The sequence below is a fragment of the Mus musculus genome, chromosome 4 (assembly GCF_000001635.26).
Source record: "Mus musculus strain C57BL/6J chromosome 4, GRCm38.p6 C57BL/6J".
Classification (NCBI taxonomy): domain Eukaryota; kingdom Metazoa; phylum Chordata; class Mammalia; order Rodentia; family Muridae; genus Mus; species Mus musculus.
The window spans coordinates 149,449,474-149,467,568 of NC_000070.6; the positions used below are offsets into that span (position 1 = coordinate 149,449,474).

General features: G+C 47.3%; 1 protein-coding gene and 1 pseudogene across 3 annotated transcripts; one reads left to right on the forward strand and one right to left on the reverse strand.

Moving 5' to 3' along the window:
- Window positions 1–213: 213 nt before the first annotated feature.
- On the reverse strand, window positions 214–16,989 carry Rbp7 (retinol binding protein 7, cellular). Of its 3 annotated transcripts, XM_006539087.2 has the most exons (5): window positions 16,641–16,989; window positions 16,020–16,108; window positions 3,883–4,061; window positions 3,376–3,477; window positions 214–450 (listed from the first exon to the last, which is right to left on the reverse strand). In XM_006539087.2, the coding sequence occupies exons 2-5, from the start codon at window positions 16,054–16,056 to the stop codon at window positions 400–402; spliced, it is 369 nt and encodes a 122-aa protein (XP_006539150.1). In that variant the 5' UTR covers window positions 16,057–16,108; window positions 16,641–16,989; the 3' UTR covers window positions 214–399. The 3 variants fall into 3 exon arrangements, with proteins under 3 accessions (XP_006539150.1, XP_006539148.1, NP_071303.1); XM_006539085.2 differs by having other exon boundaries at window positions 16,020–16,989; NM_022020.2 differs by lacking the exons at window positions 16,020–16,108; window positions 16,641–16,989 and adding an exon at window positions 5,405–5,495 and having other exon boundaries at window positions 228–450.
- Trmt112-ps2 (tRNA methyltransferase 11-2, pseudogene 2) lies at window positions 7,803–8,416 on the forward strand (annotated as a pseudogene).
- Window positions 16,990–18,095: the final 1,106 nt, after the last annotated feature.

Here is an 18,095-nt window from a genome sequence, read left to right on the forward strand (position 1 = left end):
TATAGATCCTTGTGAGCCACCACATGGTTGCTGGGAATTGAACTCAGGACCTCTGGGAAAGCAGCCAGTGCTGTTAACCTCTGAGCCATCTCTCCAGCCCCTCAGATAACAAGCAAGCAAACAAATAAATCTCTCCAGTCCCTGGACCAAATAAATTAATAAACAAACCAACAAGCAAGTCATGTTAGGTGTAGAAAGAAAAAACCAATCAGCACCACTTGAGCAGGTTTATTGGAGCTGAAACTGTCCTGAAATCAAACAGTTTCTCATACAGGCTGTGTGACATCTTTCCAATGACAAGACCCTTCATCAACCCAAAACAGACAAACACCCGTTCCTTCTACGAGATAACTTGGCATTGAGTAGTTGCCTCAAGCGGGCTCTGTTGCTGGAGATGTATCAGGCTCTCTGGAAGGTTTGCTTGCACACCTGGCCTTCGCAGAACATTTCCTGGGACAGGAAGGGAGGGAAGAAGAAAGAAAAGAAAAAGTTGACGTATGTTTTCAACAGTCCTGATACCGAATGTACAGTCTTCTCCATCCTCACGCTGACAGGAAATGGGTGTCCGACAACGTGATCCTGACTGCCTCTACTGGAGTTAGTGTAGACTCACAAACACAGGTATGGTTATACATATGTATGCGCATTTGTATGCATAACCACACATGAATATAGATAGGGTCTCTCTACATAACCCTGGCTGTCCTGGAACTCACTATGAAAATCAGGCTGCTCTCAAATTCACAAAGATCCACCTGCCTCTCCCTCCCAAGTGCTAGGATTGAAGGTGTGTCCCGCCTTACCCAGCCCTGGTTTTATACTTTGCAGATTTTATACCTTCTAGATTGCACTTTAGAAGTATTGACTGGGGCTGGAGGGATGGCTCAGCCGTTAAGAACACTGACTGCTCTTCCAGAGGTCCTGAGTTCATATCCCAGCAACCACATGGTGGCTCACAACCATCTGTAATGAGATCTGATGCCCTCTTCTGGTGTGTCTGAAGACAGCCACAGTGTACTTATAATAAATAAATAAATAAATAAATAAATAAATCCTTTAAAAAAGAGACACTATTATTACTAAAAAAAAAAAAAAAAAAAAAAGAAGTATTGACTGTTTTGAGCTGTGACCTGTGGTCATGCAGTCCTGGTTGTGAAACAAACCAGTGCCCCTCTGGGAAGAAATAAGGCCCCAAAGCAGCAAGACACAGTGGGCTGTGCCTCTGGCTTCTCAAGGTAACAAGAGGCACCGTAGACTGACTTTCATTGATCATAGAGACCACCCTGAAACACTATTATTTTCCAGCTCTCCTAGAGTCAAAGCTGATCTCTGGTTTGCTGTATCGCTGCAGATGACCTTGAGCTTTTGACCTTCCTGCTTTCCACTTCTCAAGTGCTGAACTCACAGATGTGGGCTCAAAGGGAGAGTTACACACACACTGAGCAAATACTCTACCAACAGAGCTCATGTATACATAAAACATGTCATTCATATATATATATATATATATATATATATATATATATATATATAAAATCGGGACTGGAGAGATGGCTCAGTGGTTAGGAGCACTGACAGACTGGTCTCTTGGAGGTCCTGAGTTCAATTTCCATCACAACCATCTATAATGAGGTCTGGTGCCTTCTTCTGGTATGCCTGAAGATGGTGACAGTATACTCATATAAATAAAACAAATAAATCTTTTCTCTCTCTCTTTTTTTTTTTTTTTTTTTTGAGACAGGGTTTCTCTGAATAGCCCTGGCTGTCTTGGAACTCACTTTGTAGACCAGGCTGGCCTCGAACTCAGGAATCTTCCTGCCTCTGCCTCCCGAGTGCTGGGATTAAAGGCGTGTGCTACCACGACCGGCCAAATAAATCTTAAAAAAAAAAAAAAGGTGATCGAATCCAGCCTAGAGTGGTAGCACACACCTTTAACTCCAGCACTCAGGAGGCAGAGGCAGACAGATCTCTGTGAGTTCAAGGCCAGCCTGCTCTGCAGAGTGAGTTCCAGGACAGCCAGGGCTGTACAGAGAAACCCTGTCTCGAAAAACCAAAAAAAAAAAAAACAAAAACAAAAACAAAAAAAAACAAATCAAAACAAAAATTGCCTCAAGATCTTTCTGCATGTCAGAGAGAGAGAGGGGGGGGGGGAAGGAGTAGGGGAATTGTCCACCTTTTTAAAATTGCTATTATCTCTTTTCAAATAAGAACAAAGGACACTCATGTGGGGCTCATCCCAGTGCATTGTTCAGCCCTCAAAAAAGGAGCTTCCTCATGCAGTAGATGGTAATTATCAGAGACCCACAGTTGGACAGTGGGCAGACAGCGAGAGACCTTGGAGCACTCAGCCCTGTACCTGATGCCTTAAGATAGCCGTCGAGGCTCTAGGATCTATTTAGAAGAAGAGGCAGAAAAACTCTAAGAGCCAGAGGTGGTGGGCGACTCCCAGGGAACAGCCTCTGCCAGACACAGCGGGGCTGGTGTATGGACACACTCACAGAGCCTGTGACAGCATGCACGAGACCTGCAGAAAGTCAAGCCAGACAAATCCCAGAATTGAGAAGAAAATGACAGGAAGTGCCCAGCCAATTGATATCTTCTGGGAGAGGAGAAATCAGTTTTCTCCTATGGCGCACAGTATATCAGCTGCTCTCCAAGGCATATCTCATGTGCAGGAGAAGTGACCACTGCAAAATGGACTCCATGCGCCTATTGTTGTCTGGGGGTTGTTTTTGTTGTTGTTTTTAAATTTATTTATTTTGGTTTCAAAGAAGGAATATGAAGTTAGGTACTAGATAGAGAGATAAAAGTCTGAAAGGACTTAGGGAGGGGATAGAATATGATCAAAACATACTGTTATGACAACTTTTTTTTTTTTGGTTTTTGGTTTTTGTTTTTTTTCGAGACAGGGTTTCTCTGTATAGCCCTGGCTCTCCTGGAACTCACTCTGTAGACCAGGCTGGCCTCGAACTCAGAAATCTGCCTGCCTCTGCTTTCCAAGTGCTGGGATTAAAGGTGTGCGCCACCACTGCCCGGCTGACAACTTTTTTAAATAGTAAAAAACAAGGGGATAGAGAGATAGCTCTTGCAAAGGACCAGGGTGCAGTTCCCCACACTCACAACCACCTGCAACTCTAGTTCCAAGGGGATCTAGTGCCCTCTTTTGGTCTCTGAAGGCACTGCATACATGTGACACACACACACACACACACACACACACACACACAGAGAGAGAGAGAGAGAGAGAGAGAGAGAGAGAGAGAGGCACATAGGCACACATACATACACATGAATACAAGTAAAGAAATAGTGATTTAAATCTCTCCTCCCACCCCTCCCCCAAAATGTTTTCAAAAGATCAGGACAGATCAGTACCAGGTGGAGCTGGTCCCCTTCGATCCAGTGGCTCCAGCCTCTGTTTTTCTTCTCTCCTCTCTGTACGCAAGTGAGTTTGTCATTCTCCCAGGTAACCAGGCTCTGCAAGGAGGGAGAGAGAAACAGTGTTTCACTATGGCAGGATCCTTAAACATTACCGGGTGGACTGAGTGAAGCGCTAACTGAGATCTGCAGCCTAGGTTACATTTTGATCTTTTAAAATTTTATGTGTTGCCTCCATGCATGTATGTGTACTATGTGCATGGCTGGTGCCCACAGAGGTCCTTGGAATTGCAGTTACAGGTGGTTGTGAGCCACCATGTGGGTGCTGGGAATTAAACTCTCCATTCTCTACAAGAGCCCAAATGCTCTTAGCTGATGAGCTGTTTCTCCAGCCCCAAGCCTATGTTCTTTCGTTTTTCTTTTTCTAAGGTGCTAGTAATCTTCCCTGGGCCTCATGCTGGCTAAGTGAGAGCCCTAGCCCTTAGCTGCTGCCTAAGCCCTTACCGTGCATTTTCTGTTATCCAGGCCTTTGTTATCCTCCTCAAACTCTTCTCCAACTTTGAATTTTACAAGGTAGTTCCTGAGGCTGCTGCACGTCTGGATGGTGAAGGAGTCCCCATTTTGCTCAATCACTTTCTGTGGCTTCAGCAACTTGGCAATCTTACGAGTTGCAAAGTCAATACCTGCAAAGTTATTGTTCTTATTATATATATTTTTTATTTTAATCATTTACATTGATGTATGCGTGGGCATGCGTGTGTAACTCAGAGAGCAGCTGGTTTTAAAGCAGGATTTTACATAACACATGCTGTCTTTGAACTTATACAGGCAAAGGTGACATTACACTTCTGATCTTCTTCCCTCCACTTCCAAATATTGGATCATAGGTGTGCACCACCATACTTGACTCACGAGAACTTGTATAAATTTTACCTGCAGGCATATCTGTGCACCACATGTATGCAGTGCCCAGAGAGGCCAGAAGAGGGCATCGCATTCCCTGTAAACAGGGCATTCAGATGGTTGTGCGCTGCCATGTGCATGACTAAGCCACCTCTCTAGCCGCTAAAGAAGGATGATTTTTTTTTTAATTGCTTTTACTTACTGGGGTTTTGAAGTCTGTTCTATGTACTTGAAGGAAGTTTTTCAAGTACCCAGTACAGCAAGATATGGTAGCTTAGGTCTCTAATCTCTATACTTGGGAAACTGAGAAAGGAGGATTTCCTGAAGTCTGAGACCAGCCTGGTCTACAAAGTGAGGTCCAGGCCAGCTTGACCTACAACGTGAGACCTTATCTCAAAACAGACAAACAAAAAAACCCGAACAAATAAATCCCAATACAAGCCCTGGCAAGGATGCTCTGCATGCAGGAATAGTTGCCCAAATCTGTCAAATCCATAGAGCCAGAGCAAGTTGCCCGGTCAGCGCCATACCGAGAGTCTTTTAGGAAGCAGGGTCAGTGATCAGACCCTCTCTCGTGGACCCATGCACTGGAGGCCACAGGGTTCAGGGTGTGGGGCACTGCTCTCTCGCCACACACATGGGCAGCTCAGGCTGACTCTGCCGGTTCATCTGCAGGAGTAGCCTTGAACTCCGAACACTGGCCATTAGCCAAGCGGGCTCAGCTCTGGCGGGGAAATTGAATTCTCACGCAGACTGCAGCTGCTGTTTGCCTGGTTTCCAGTGCCAGGACCCGCCCTGCCCCTAGGAGCCCCAGCCGCTCCCAACCGTATCCCACATATCCACGCAGATTTGGATAGGCAGGGGTACATAAGCACCTGAGATTCGAGGAACGCAGAGAGGTACCGACAGATGGGATGAGTGACAGACGAGACAAGGGGGTCAGAAGAAAGACAGAGCAGCAGAGACTCTGGGACAAGGACAGGAGCTGACCAGCGAGAACATAACCCACAGGGGACAGAAGGACCTGGAACACACAGGACAAACTGTCTTCACTCAATCCCGGAGGCCCGAGGCCTTGCTCCCCAACCTTAGCTCCCCCTAGCTGCACAACCCTAAGTCCTACCCAGGGCCAGCATGTAGCCCTCGAAGTTGTCGCTGCTGAGAAGATTCCAGGTACCGCTGAGGTCTGCTGGCATGGTTTGGTGTCTGTCCGCAGCCAAAGCCCAAGAGTCACAGGCAGTGGTGCCCTATATTGTCAATGGGGCGAGGGCGGAGCCAGGATGGAGCCCAAGGGGACTGCAGGAGGGGACAGGGAAGCTGGGGGTGTGGAGCCCTGGCTATCCCTCCTTCCTTCCTTTCCCACGTACTCCTGGCTCCATCCCTTCTCCTGCCCCACCCTACCTTGGCAACCTCTGTTTCCCTTGTGACTCCCTCCTTTAGTTTAACTTTAAACACCTCTGAGCCCAGGGTGTGACCCAGGTCATCCCTTATTCTTAGATGTTAATAACTAAACGAATGGCTTTCAGCTCCCAGCATCAAATACTGACTGGGTCAACATAAATGTTTAAAACCAGCTGTTCTCTGATTTACACACGCATGCCCACACATACATCAATGTATATGCAGCACCTAGCCATCCTAATAAATAGGAACTCATTTATTTGGGGGGGGGTTTCAAGACAGGGTTTCTCTGTATAGCCCTGGCTGTCCTGGAGCTCACTTTGTAGACCAGGCTGGCCTCAAACTCAGAAATCCACCTGCCTCTGCCACCCGAGTGCTGGGATTAAAGGCATGTGCCACCACGCCCAGCTCTTTTTTTTTTTTTTTAAGATTTATTTTATTTATTATATGTAAGTACACTGTAGCTGCCTTCAAACACCAGAAGAGGGAATCAGGTCTTGATTCAGATGGTTGTGAGCCACCATGTGGTTGCTGGGGTTTGAACTCAGGACCTTTGGAAGAGCAGTCAGTGCTCTTAACCGCTGAGCCATCTCTTTAGCCCAGGAACTCATTTCTTTTACCCTGCTCAGGTTAGACCAGCTGGTCAGACTTGACTGTGTGTTAGCTGGAAATCTGTCCACACTTGAAAATTGAGGGCCAGGGGTTGGAGAGATGGCTCAGTGGTTAAGAGTACTGACTGCTCTTCCAGAGGTCCTGAGTTCAATTTCCAGCAACCACATGGTGGCTCACAACCATCTGTAATGGGATCTGACACCCTCTTCTGGTGTGTCTGAAGACAGCTACAGTGTACTCACACACATGAAATAAAGAAATAAATCTTAAAAAAAAAAAAAAAAAAGAGCTGAGGGCTGGGTCTGGTAAGCTATAGGCTCTTTATGGACTGTTAGGGATCCCAGATAGCATGGAGGTTGAGTTCTCTAAGAGTCCCAAGAGAACCACAAAGGTGCTGCCCTGTGTCCTACAAAGCGATCTCAGAAGTTAGGTGACATCACTTCCACCAGAGTCCTAAACCTTTCAAAATTCAAAAGAAGGAAACTGGAAACCAGGCTGGAGACGCAGCTCAGTGACAGAGAGCTTGCACTGAGGCCCTGGGCTCTGTGTCTGCACCGTAAAAGCAAGCGGGTGGGTCTTAGTTTTGTTACCTGTTGCTGTGATGAAATACTCATACAAAAGCCACTTATCGGGGAAGGGATTGTTTTAACTCACCATTCCAAGTTATGGTCCAGCCTTGCAGGGAAGCCAGGGTCACAGGCACGTGAAGCTATCAGACATCCACAGTCAAAAGCAGAAATGCCTGCCTGTGCTGGGCCCACTCATGTCTCCTGTCACACACTCCAAGACCTAAACTCTGCCAACGGTACAGGGTCCTTCCACATCAGTTAACAGGCATCATGGACACCCATGGTGACACAGCTAGCACTGACAAAAACTCACAACTTTGTTAACTTTTTTTTTTCAGGTTGGCTGTTGTGGCACATATCTTTGATCCTAGCACTCAGGAGGAAGAAGCAGGCAGATTTCTGAGTTCAAGGCCAGCCTGATCTACAGAATGAGTTCCGGGATGACCAGAACTGCACAGAGAAATCCTGTTTTGAAAAACCAAATAAAACCAAATCAATCAAACAAACAAAAAAACAAAAAACAAAAAAACCCCAAAAACCTGTTTATAATTTGCATATGTTTTATGTCTTCTCCCTCTCTGTCTCCATCTCCCTCTCCCTCTCCTAGTCCATGCCTCGTCCATTTCCCTGTTTGTTGACTGAAAGGCATGACTGTGGGTTCACGTCATTTACCATGACAGTGTCCCCGGGTCTTGCACTCTGCCCAGCAAATGCTCAATAAATGCTTGACTGACTGACTGACTGACTGACTGACTGACTGAATGTGACCTTTTCCAAGGGAGAAATGCCCTTTGTATTGAGAAGCCAAGGTGGGATCAACTTGCTCAGAAAGAGCGTTTGAATCTCTTACACCAAATGGCATAGACATTCCTTGACCTTTGAGGGATCCATAACTGTGAACTCTGCCCAAATTTCTGGAGTCTGGAACAGGACGCATAAAGAACAGTAGCTACGCCTTCCGGTTCCGGCCTCACGCGCTCCGCTGTGACAACATGAAACTGCTCACCCACAATCTCCTAAGCTCCCATGTGCGGGGCGTGGGCACGCGTGGCTTCCCGCTGCGCCTGCAGGCCACTGAGGTCCGCATCAACCCCGTGGAGTTCAACCCGGAGTTCGTGGCGCGGATGATCCCCAAAGTGGAGTGGGCGGCGCTTGTGCAGGCAGCGGACACCTTAAACTTGGCCGAGGTACCCAAAGAGCCGACTGAAGGCTATGAGCACGACGAGACATTTTTGAGGAAGATGCACCACGTGTTGCTTGAGGTTGATGTACTGGAGGGCACCCTGCAATGCCCAGAATCTGGTCGTCTTTTCCCCATCAGCCGCGGGATCCCCAATATGCTGTTGAATGATGAGGAGACTGAGACGTAACCTTGCTAGCCGCCACTTTGGTATTTTGTTGACTGTGTGTTTCTGTTGTACGGTCTGTTAAATAGACGTGTCATGTGTGACCCCCAAACTCCCCCCAGTGACTCACCGACCACCGTGTACTTGAGCTCCATAGTATATTTTTTTTTCTCATTAAAGGTTCAAAACCAAAAAAAAAAAAAAAAAAAAAAAGAACAGTAGCTACTTCCTAACCTTAAGGATCATATTGTTCTAAAGCCTGGCCTAAAAATGAAAGGCACAGAAGTAACTAATAATACTCTTAGCCTTTGTGCCAGTTGCCCTGGCTTCGGGCCAGCTTGAGTAAAGGCCACCTATTCAAGACTGGACTGGACTGCTGCTGAAGGGGACGGAGCTTTGACTGAATCATAGGCTCCGGAATCACCTTCCTCCTGGTCAGTTCCAAGAGTTTCCCTCTAGGCAGGATCAGAAACTATCACTGCAAAGGAGAGGAGAGGAAAGAAGGACGGTATTTGCCTCCATACCCTGTGCTTAACACTAGGAACTCAACTATAAACTTCTAGACAAAGGCGAGGCTCTGAACCTATGTGTAGAACTCCTCCTCAACAGACACTGGACAGGAAATGACGAGGTCACATGGGTGGGAACTCTCTCTCACTTGATGGGGTTTGATGCTGATCCAAGAAGGACCTGGGAGCAAGAAGGTGATCTTCCCATCACCCCTCCCTCCCCTCCTGCTGTCAGGAGACGATACCACCAAGGCAAGGAGTATCTTTCGATTCCTTAGATAGCCCCAAACGAGTTCAAGGCTAACCCCATCTCTGCAACCTCATCTCCTGTACCAAGAATTGGTTTTAATTAAGGACATGAAATCTCGAATGATAATGGGTCACAGGAAAGATGTCTGATTTGAAGGAAGAGCTGGTGGGGACCCAGCCTCTCTCCACTTCTGAAGCATATGACTCACTCTCTGTGCCCAGAGCCCTGGTCACTCCCCTGCAGCTCACCAGGCACAGAATTAGGACACCCTGACTGGCAGGGACCGTGATAACTCTGGGGATTCATTCACACCAGCCCTGGATCCTGCCCTACATCTCTGCTTCTGAATACAAAGGGCTTTCTTGTTCAGGCCAGTCGGGGTTGAGCGTCCTACAGTAGAAAAATCTGACACAGACAGCACATAAAATCCAGGTATTGTCTCCTCCAGCAACTGTCTTGCCTTTGGCTACGACCTACAGCAGGGTGAAATTCTTTTGCAGGTCTGACTTAACTTGTTGCGGATGCACAAAGAGGAAGCTGAACAAAAGCTACTCCGCAAATACTGCTCTCTCAACAGCATCACGGTGGCTGGGAACACATGAGCTCGGTTTTGGGGACGCTGCCACTTTGAGTGGCACCCCTGTAAAACTTGTTGGTTGTGACAAAGTTTGAACCAACACAAAGAGCCTTGAGCCCCTCAATCTTGCTTGGCCACACTACTTAGGAGAGACCTCAGGGGAGCACCTGGGGAGCACTCAGGGAGCATTCAGGGAGCACACTGCTTTCTCATGAAGTTAGCGCTTCCTCACCGCAGAGGCAGCCTAAATGGAGAAAACCCGTTTCTTTTGTGGGCTTTCTGTGTTATTTTTGGTGGCAAGAACAAATTGCACAAGACCTAGCCCCTAGTGAATTATTTTATGACTAAGTCAAGGTGTCAAGCAGTCCAGGCTAGCCTTGAACTTGTAATCCTTGGAACTACTGGGATGATAAGCATGCACCAGCACTTATGGCTGTGTAAATTTTAAGTGCCCAACATATTATTGCTGACTACAAGTACAGTGTCCTATAGGAACTCTCTAGATCAGCAGTTTTTAAACCTGTGGGTTGCACAGCCCCTATAAAGATTGAATAACCCTTTCATAGGGGTTGCCTAAGACCATTGGAGAATACAGATATTTATATTATGAGTCATAACAGTAGCAAAATTGTAGTAATGACGTAACAATGAAAATAATTTTATGGTTGGGGTCACCACAGCATGAGGAACTGTATTAAAGGGTAGCAGCAGTAGGAAGGTTGAGAACCACTGGTCTAAATCTTACTCATGCCCTAAGATTCTTTTGTTTTTTTTTTTTAAAGATTTATTTATTTATTATATGTAAGTACACTGTAGCTGTCCTCAGATACTCTAGAAGAGGGCATCAGATTTCGTTACAGATGGTTTGTGAGCCACCATGTGGTTGCTGGGATTTGAACTTGGGACCTTCGGGAGAGCAGTTGGTGCTCTTAATCACTGAGCCATCTCACCAGCCCCTAAGATTCTTTTTATAAAAAAAGATTTATCATTATATGTAAGTACACTGTAGCTGTCTTCTGATACATGGGAAGAGGGTGTTAGATCTCAGATGGTTGTGAGCCACCATGTGGTTGCTGGGATTTGAACTCAGGACCTTTTGAAGAACAGTCAGTGCTCTTAACCTCTTGAGCCATCTCTCCAGCCCCAAGATTTTTTTTTTGTTTTTGTTTTTTGTTTTTTTTTTTTTTTTTTTTTTTTTTTTGAGACAGGGTTTCTCTGTGTAGCCCTGGCTGTCCTGGAACTCATTCTATAAACCAGGCTGGCCTGGAACTCAGAAATCCGCCTGCTTCTGCCTCCCGAGTGCTGGGATTAAAGCCATGTGCCACCACGCCCCGCTTTTTTGTTTGTTTTGGTTGTTTTTTTTTTTCTTTCTTTCTTTTTTCTTTTTTTAAAGATTTATGGGGCTGGTGAGATGGCTCAGTGGGTAAGAGCACCCGACTGTTCTTCCAGACTGCTCTTTTGAAGGTCTGGAGTTCAAATCCCAGCAACCACATGGTGGCTTACAACCATCTGTAATGAGATCTGACTCCCTCTTCTGGAGTGTCTGAAGACAGCTACAGTGTACTTACATATAAATAAATAAATCTTAAAAAAAAAAAGATTTATGTATTATGAATGCAGCAGTCTGCTTGCATGTATGCCTGCAGGCCAGAAGAGGGCACCAGATCTCATTATAGATGGTTACAAGCCACCACCTGGCTACTGGGAATTGAACTCAGGACTTCTTGGAAGAGTAATCAGTGCTCTTAACTGCTGAGCTGTTTCGCCAGGCCCTGTCTTGTAAGCCTCTTTATAAAGTCCTCTTTCTTCCTGGTCTTTGTTTCTCATGTCCTCTTTCCTCGTAGTCTTCAGTATAATTCTTTCAGCGTACAAGTGAGACTCCAGCACCCTCTCACTTAGAAGTATCAATAGGAAGTGGTACACATGGGATGCTAGTCAAAGGACAATCGATGGCTGGGGCTGAAGCTCGGTTGCTAGAGTGCTTGCCCAGCATGCATGAAATCCCAGGCTCTATCCTTAGCATTGCCTAACCCAACCTGGCTGTAATCGCATGCCTGCGGTCCCAGCACTCAGCGGCAGAGGCCGGAGGATCCCAAGTTCAAGGTTGTCCTCAGCTACATAGGGAGTTCAAGAGCTTCCAGCGCTAGAGGCCCTGTCTCAAAGCAAAACAGATTCGAAGAGAAAGCCAGGCACGGTCTCTGAGTACACCTGTAATCCCAACACGCCAGAGACAGGAGGATCTTGAGTTCCTAGCAAGCCTAAACTACACAATACCTTGTCTGACAAAACTACAAAATAGCCAGTAAAAGGAAACAATGTGGGTTCCCCCGCACAGGAAGCATTTTGTTAAAATGTTCACTGAAGCTGGGTAAAGGCTTTCTATTGTATACAATGGTCCATTTGACTGCTGTTGGCTTTGTGTGAGCTTGATATCTTCCCTGCTTTACAGCATAGCTGTTAAGGTTACCATTAGTTTTGAAACACTCACTGGATAGCTCACCTTGCTTTGGCAGATACAGTCCGCTGTGACTCACTTAGACTCAGGGAGGCTCACAGGCAGGAATAGAGAAAGGAGGTGATGTCAGGTGCTGGGTGTACAAAAGGATACACAAGGAGAGAGGTTCCCCCACCCCAGGTTGTCAAAACAGGATCAGGACACCGCCCGCCCCCTCTCCCCCCCCCCCCCCCCAGCATGTGCCAGAAATCAGGGCATCAGGGTAGGGCTTACTGGCCCCTCCCTCCTCCTGTGCCAGCCCACGCATCCTACCTTATGGGCTGCCAGGTGTCCCTGTGACAGCACACGGGTGAAGTGCCAACCCTTCTTCATACCCCACCCCCAGGATGGTCCACCTATCCACAGCTGCCGGGGTTGGCAGCAGAACCAGGCCAACCCTAGACTGTGGTTTTAAGCATAAGGACTTTTTCTGGCTTCCAAGAGGGCAGTTCTTCTTGTTTTCTGTCCCCCCCTTTCCCCTCCCCCTCCCCAGAGCCCAAGCCTTTTTTCCCTCCCCTAAAGAAAGATTTTAAAATAGTTCTGGAAGGTCCTGACTGATGCCCTAGATCTACAGATCTTCTCCTCACACCACTGTTGGAAACTTGGCCAGATCTCACACTTCCATGGCTCCTGGCATAGAAACAGTTGTCAAGGAGGAAGGAAGCGCTGGTGACAGCTCTCAGGGGACAGCAGCCTGAGGAACAGTCCTTCAGTAGGACTATTAATATTTTAAAACTGAGAGGGACCTTAGGGACCACACGATTTCAAAGGAAAGGATTCTGAGGGGGCCAGTGAATGACAGACTTGGACATCTGGCACTGGAAACCCACCTTCAAGGCAGACACTCTCTCCACTAACAGTCTCATAGGCATGTGGGGGGGGCATCTGGGGTACACCCCTCTCTCCCTGTCTCTTCCCCATTTTGTTCCTCTTTCCTCTCTTCTCCCCTCCCCTCCTCACCCCTCCCCTGCCTTCCTTTCCACTCCTGCATTATAGCGATGGCCCTGATGGTGCAAGCCTATACCTGTAATCTCAGCTATGCAGGAGTCTGCAGTGAAGGACTAACCAGCCATTAAAGGTATGTGTAAGCTACAGATCGAGTTCAAAGCCAGCCTGGGTAACTTAGACCCTGCCTCGCTCAGTGATAGAGTGTTTGACTAGCATGCATTAATTCTGCAATCTTAATTTTTTTAAAAAAGGGAAGGTGTGTGGGTGTGTGTGGCGAATCAGGAGTTCAAGGTCAAGTTAGGCTGACTGAGAAGTGTGTAATAGGACCGGGTTGGGGTGTGACGTAATGTGGTGGAGCTTGTGTTCAGCATGCACATGGCCTTGTGTTTAATTCTTAGTACACACAAACAGACACAAACAAGGCACACATACAAGCACAGGTACACATACACATATGCACACACATGTATGTACTAATGCATGCACATATAAACATACACACAGACACACACATACACACATTTACACATGCATTATGGCTCAATCCTCTCCCTCTGACCAGAAATGTGTGGTTTTAGTTCCAGGCAGTTGCTAAAGTCAGACAGGTTGGATTTAGTCCTTCTGTGTGGAAAGATCACATCAGACTTCTCCAGCAGTCTCTCACGATGCCCAAAATTTTATTTGGACTTGTTTAATTAGAGAAGGTGACAACTTCAAGATTTGGCTGAACTTTCTGTGGTGAACTAAAGGTGGTGCATGCCTTTAATCCCGGGGAATAACGAACAGTGGGTGTCCCGGGCCACCTGGGAGGGTCCCTTGACCAGTGGGTCTGAGGTGATCATAAAGTAGTGAGGTTCCAACATTTCCAAATAGGGGACACTAAGGTTTAAGGTAAGGTTCCAGTACCAGAACCTTACAATCTGCCAGGCACTGGTGGCATACACACGCCTTTAATCCCAGCACTTGGGACGCAGAGGATTTCTGAGTTCAAGGCCAGCCTAGTCTACAGAGTGAGAGAATGAGTTCCAGGACAGCCAGGGCTATACAGAGAAACCCTGTCTCGAAAAACAAAAAAAAAAAAAAAACAAACAAAAAAAAAAACAAAAAAAAAAAAAAAACAAAAAAAGAGCCTTACACTCCACCGCACAGGAGATGAACTGCGCATGCTCTGCCCACCCCACCCCGCCCCCAGTGGAGTTTGATGGCTCCTCTGACACAATTGTCCTCCTTCAGTCCAGGCTCAGCTCTCAGCTCTGAAAATGTTGACCAGGGAGGAAGGAGCTGAGTCTCTGCAACCTGAGGTCTGGGCAGCCACACTTTCAGGCCAAGTGACCGGAGGCTGTGGGCGTGGCTTCTTATCTCCCTTGGTCTTTGCTGTTGATGGTTGGCAGGGGTAAGGCAAGGAAATGATTTTCCTTTTTCTGACTGAGATTCAGATCTGACTAGAAATTTTGCATAATTGGGTTTTTTTTTTCTTCTGTAGAATTATAAAGTCTTTCTCTAGAGAGGTAAGTATGAAACACAAATTAAAAAAAAAAAGGTAAATTAGGTACAGCAGGGTACGTTCTAGCCCGCCTTGTCTGCATAGCGAGACCTCCCATCTCAAAAAATTTTAAATGTACATTACCCTATTTTAATTAGGAATTATACTGGCTGACTTTGTGTATCAACTTGACACAAGCAGGAGTTATCACAGAAAAAAAGAGCCTCCCTTGAGGAAATGCCTCCGTGAGATCCATCTGTATGGCATTTTTTCAACTAGTGATCAAGGGGGAAAGGCCTCTTGTGGGTGGGACCATCTCTGGGCTGGCAGTCTTGGGTTCTATAAGAGAGCAGGCTGAGCAAGCCAGAAGAAGCAAGCCAGTAAAGAACATCCCTCCATGGCCTCTGCATCAGCTCCTGCTTCCTGACCTGCTTGAGTTCCAGTCCTGACTTCCTTTGGTGATGAACAGCAGCATGGAAATGTAAGCCGAATAAACCCTTTCCTCCACAACTTGCTTCTTGGTCGTGATGTTTTGTGCAGGAACACAAACCCTGACTAAGACAGGAATTCAACTTTTTGTTGATGTTGAAACACAGTCTCAGGTAGCCTGGGTTGGCCCGACACTGTTGCTCCGGTGACCCTTGAACTCCCGATTCTCAAGTCTCCACCAGCTGAGTGTTGGGAGTACAGGCTGTGCCACCATGTCCAGGATAGGAACTTTACCCTTGCACCAACTGCAAGACCACGTTCACAAAACATACACAGTTGTCTCTGGGCTATACCCCATAAAAGGCTTTCATTGACTTTCGTTTTAAAACTGTGTGGTGGCACTCTCAATGCAGAGACTGGTGGAGGGAGGCTCCTGCTGATGGAACTCCTCATCCAAACTGGCCTGGCACCACCCCCTCCTCTGGTGATCGATAGGAACAGGCCCATCATACGTGTGCCAGACACCTAGTGGGGTCTCAGAGACACCCTGGGTGAAGTCAGTGGTAGGAGGTGGGGGAGGCAGCAGACGCTAAGTTGAGCCTTTTCTGCCTTATGGTATTTGCCACACTGGCTGTTTCTCCATTAAATTCTCATATTTGACTGTGGGGAAAGATCTCCAAGGCTCTTTCCAGGATCCCCAAAGATAGCCGAAGCCCCCTGGGTGAGATTTCAGAGGGGTGTCATATTCACTACACACAGGCTGCTGGCAGGAGCCATTTGTCCTGGTCTTGCACATGCCAAGGGCAGGGCAGGGTATGGAAGGCCCCAGGGGACACTGTAGCCCACAGCCCCCATGGTCTCCACCTGTGCAAACATGATGCAGGGCCAACCTGACACTTCAGCCCTCTCCAGGCCCCGAGTGTATGGTCTCCAAATACAGACCCTAACTAAGTATGGTGGCCAACTCCGTAAAATTTCAGTCAATAACCAACTCCCTAACAGCCTTGGGCTTTAACAAAAAGCTGTGATTGTGGTTATTAAGTCAGGGGAACAGAACCAGGAAGAGTGTAAGGCGGCAGAAGGCCCTTTCTCTGCAGATTCAGGAAATGCAGATACTCACTGCACTGGAGAGAGACCACGAGGCTCCTCGGAAACATGGCGGCTTCAGATGCAGTGATGGAGCCTGTTTCTGCAAAGCAGCCGTTCGCCCTGAGGTCAGAGAGCAAAGAGCTGTGGAGCTGACCCAGTCCACTCCTTGTGTTCTTAAGAGCTCTGTTCCTCATACAATTATAAATAAAGGTGAAGAACATTCATATAATTTTAAATCCTTAAATGGTACTATTTGTTCTATGCGATTCTCTTGGAGGCACTGTGACATTCCCTTCGAAGTCCTCCCCAGAGATAAAAGATGGTGCTGGCTCAGCAGCAAGGCTGTGCTTAGAAAATGTAAGGCTGTACCTGTCTGCCCTGAGGCATTTGAGGACTCAGGCCTCACCCCCTCCTCCAAGACCCTACCCATTGCTTCTAAGGGTGGGTTTCACGCAGACTCATCTGGGCAAAGCTTAATTAGCTATTCTTTTTGTTTATTTCATGTGTGTGTGTGTGTGTGTGTGTGTGTGTGTGTGTGTGTGTGTGCCTGTGTGGTCAGAAGATAACTTTTGGGGGCTATCTTCTGTCTGGGGGTTTGAACACAGGTTTTAAGGCCTGGCAGCAGGTACTTTTATCTGATGAGCCATCTTACCATCCCTTTCATCAGCGATTGCGATGCAGAGCAGGGAGAAGTGTGGTCTACTCTGACTTCTTCCAGATGTATCCACAACCTTCATTTTGCAGAGCCAGAGGATGCTTGCAGACATCTGATCATCCTTCGAACCCTGAGACTGTATGCTGGGAAAACCTGTCTCTAGCTGTGGTATGGCTCCTCCGCCCTAGTACACACCTTTAATACAAAAGCTTTCTGCTTACTGTAAAGATTAAGTCAACCATAGGTCAAAAGGCGGAGCAAGGAACCGGTTGACAGGAAGTGAACATAGGAAAAAAAACCATAGGGAGTGAGAGGAAGTCAGGAGGATGGATAGGGAGTGAGAGGAAGTCAGGAGGATGGATAGGGAGTGAGAGGAAGTCAGGAGGATGGATAGAGAGTGAGAGGAAGTCAGGAGGATGGATAGGGAGTGAGAGAAAGTCAGGAGGATGGATAGGGAGTGAGAGGAAGTCAGGAGGATGGATAGGGAGTGAGAGGAAGTCAGGAGGATGGATAGGGAGTGAGAGGAAGTCAGGAGGATGGATAGAGAGTGAGAGGAAGTCAGGAGGATGGATAGAGAGTGAGAGGAAGTCAGGAGGATGGATAGGGAGTGAGAGGAAGTCAGGAGGATGGATAGAGAGTGAGAGGAAGTCAGGAGGATGGATATGGAGTGAGAGGAAGTCAGGAGGATGGATAGGGAGTGAGAGGAAGTCAGGAGGATGGATAGGGAGTGAGAGGAAGTCAGGAGGATGGATAGGGAGTGAGAGGAAGTCAGGAGGATGGATAGGGAGTGAGAGGAAGTCAGGAGGATGAATAGGGAGTGAGAGGAAGTCAGGAGGATAAATAGAGAGTGAGAGGAAGTCAGGAGGATGGATAGAGAGTGAGAGGAAGTCAGGAGGATGGATAGGGAGTGAGAGGAAGTCAGGAGGATGGATAGGGAGTGAGAGGAAGTCAGGAGGATGGATAGAGAGTGAGAGGAAGTCAGGAGGATGGATAGGGAGTGAGAGACAGTCAGGAGGATGGATAGGGAGTGAGAGGAAGTCAGGAGGATGGATAGGGAGTGAGAGGAAGTCAGGAGGATGGATAGGGAGTGAGAGGAAGTCAGGAGGATGGATAGGGAGTGAGAGGAAGTCAGGAGGATGGATAGGGAGTGAGAGGAAGTCAGGAGGATGGATAGGGAGTGAGAGGAAGTCAGGAGGATGGATAGAGAGTGAGAGGAAGTCAGGAGGATGGATAGAGAGATGAACAGGAAGTAGAAAGGAGGGACATTTGGTTTGAAGGGTTTTAAGACAGTGTGGAGGAGACCTGAATGCTATCAGTTGAGGTCAGCTGGGTCCATTCTCTGCCTCTCTGAGCTAGCAGGCTTTCACCCCAGCATCTGCCTTCTGAGTCTTCATTTGGTAAAATCGAACCATTGGAATTTTGTCTTAACAACAACAGAGGGTAGTCGTCCTT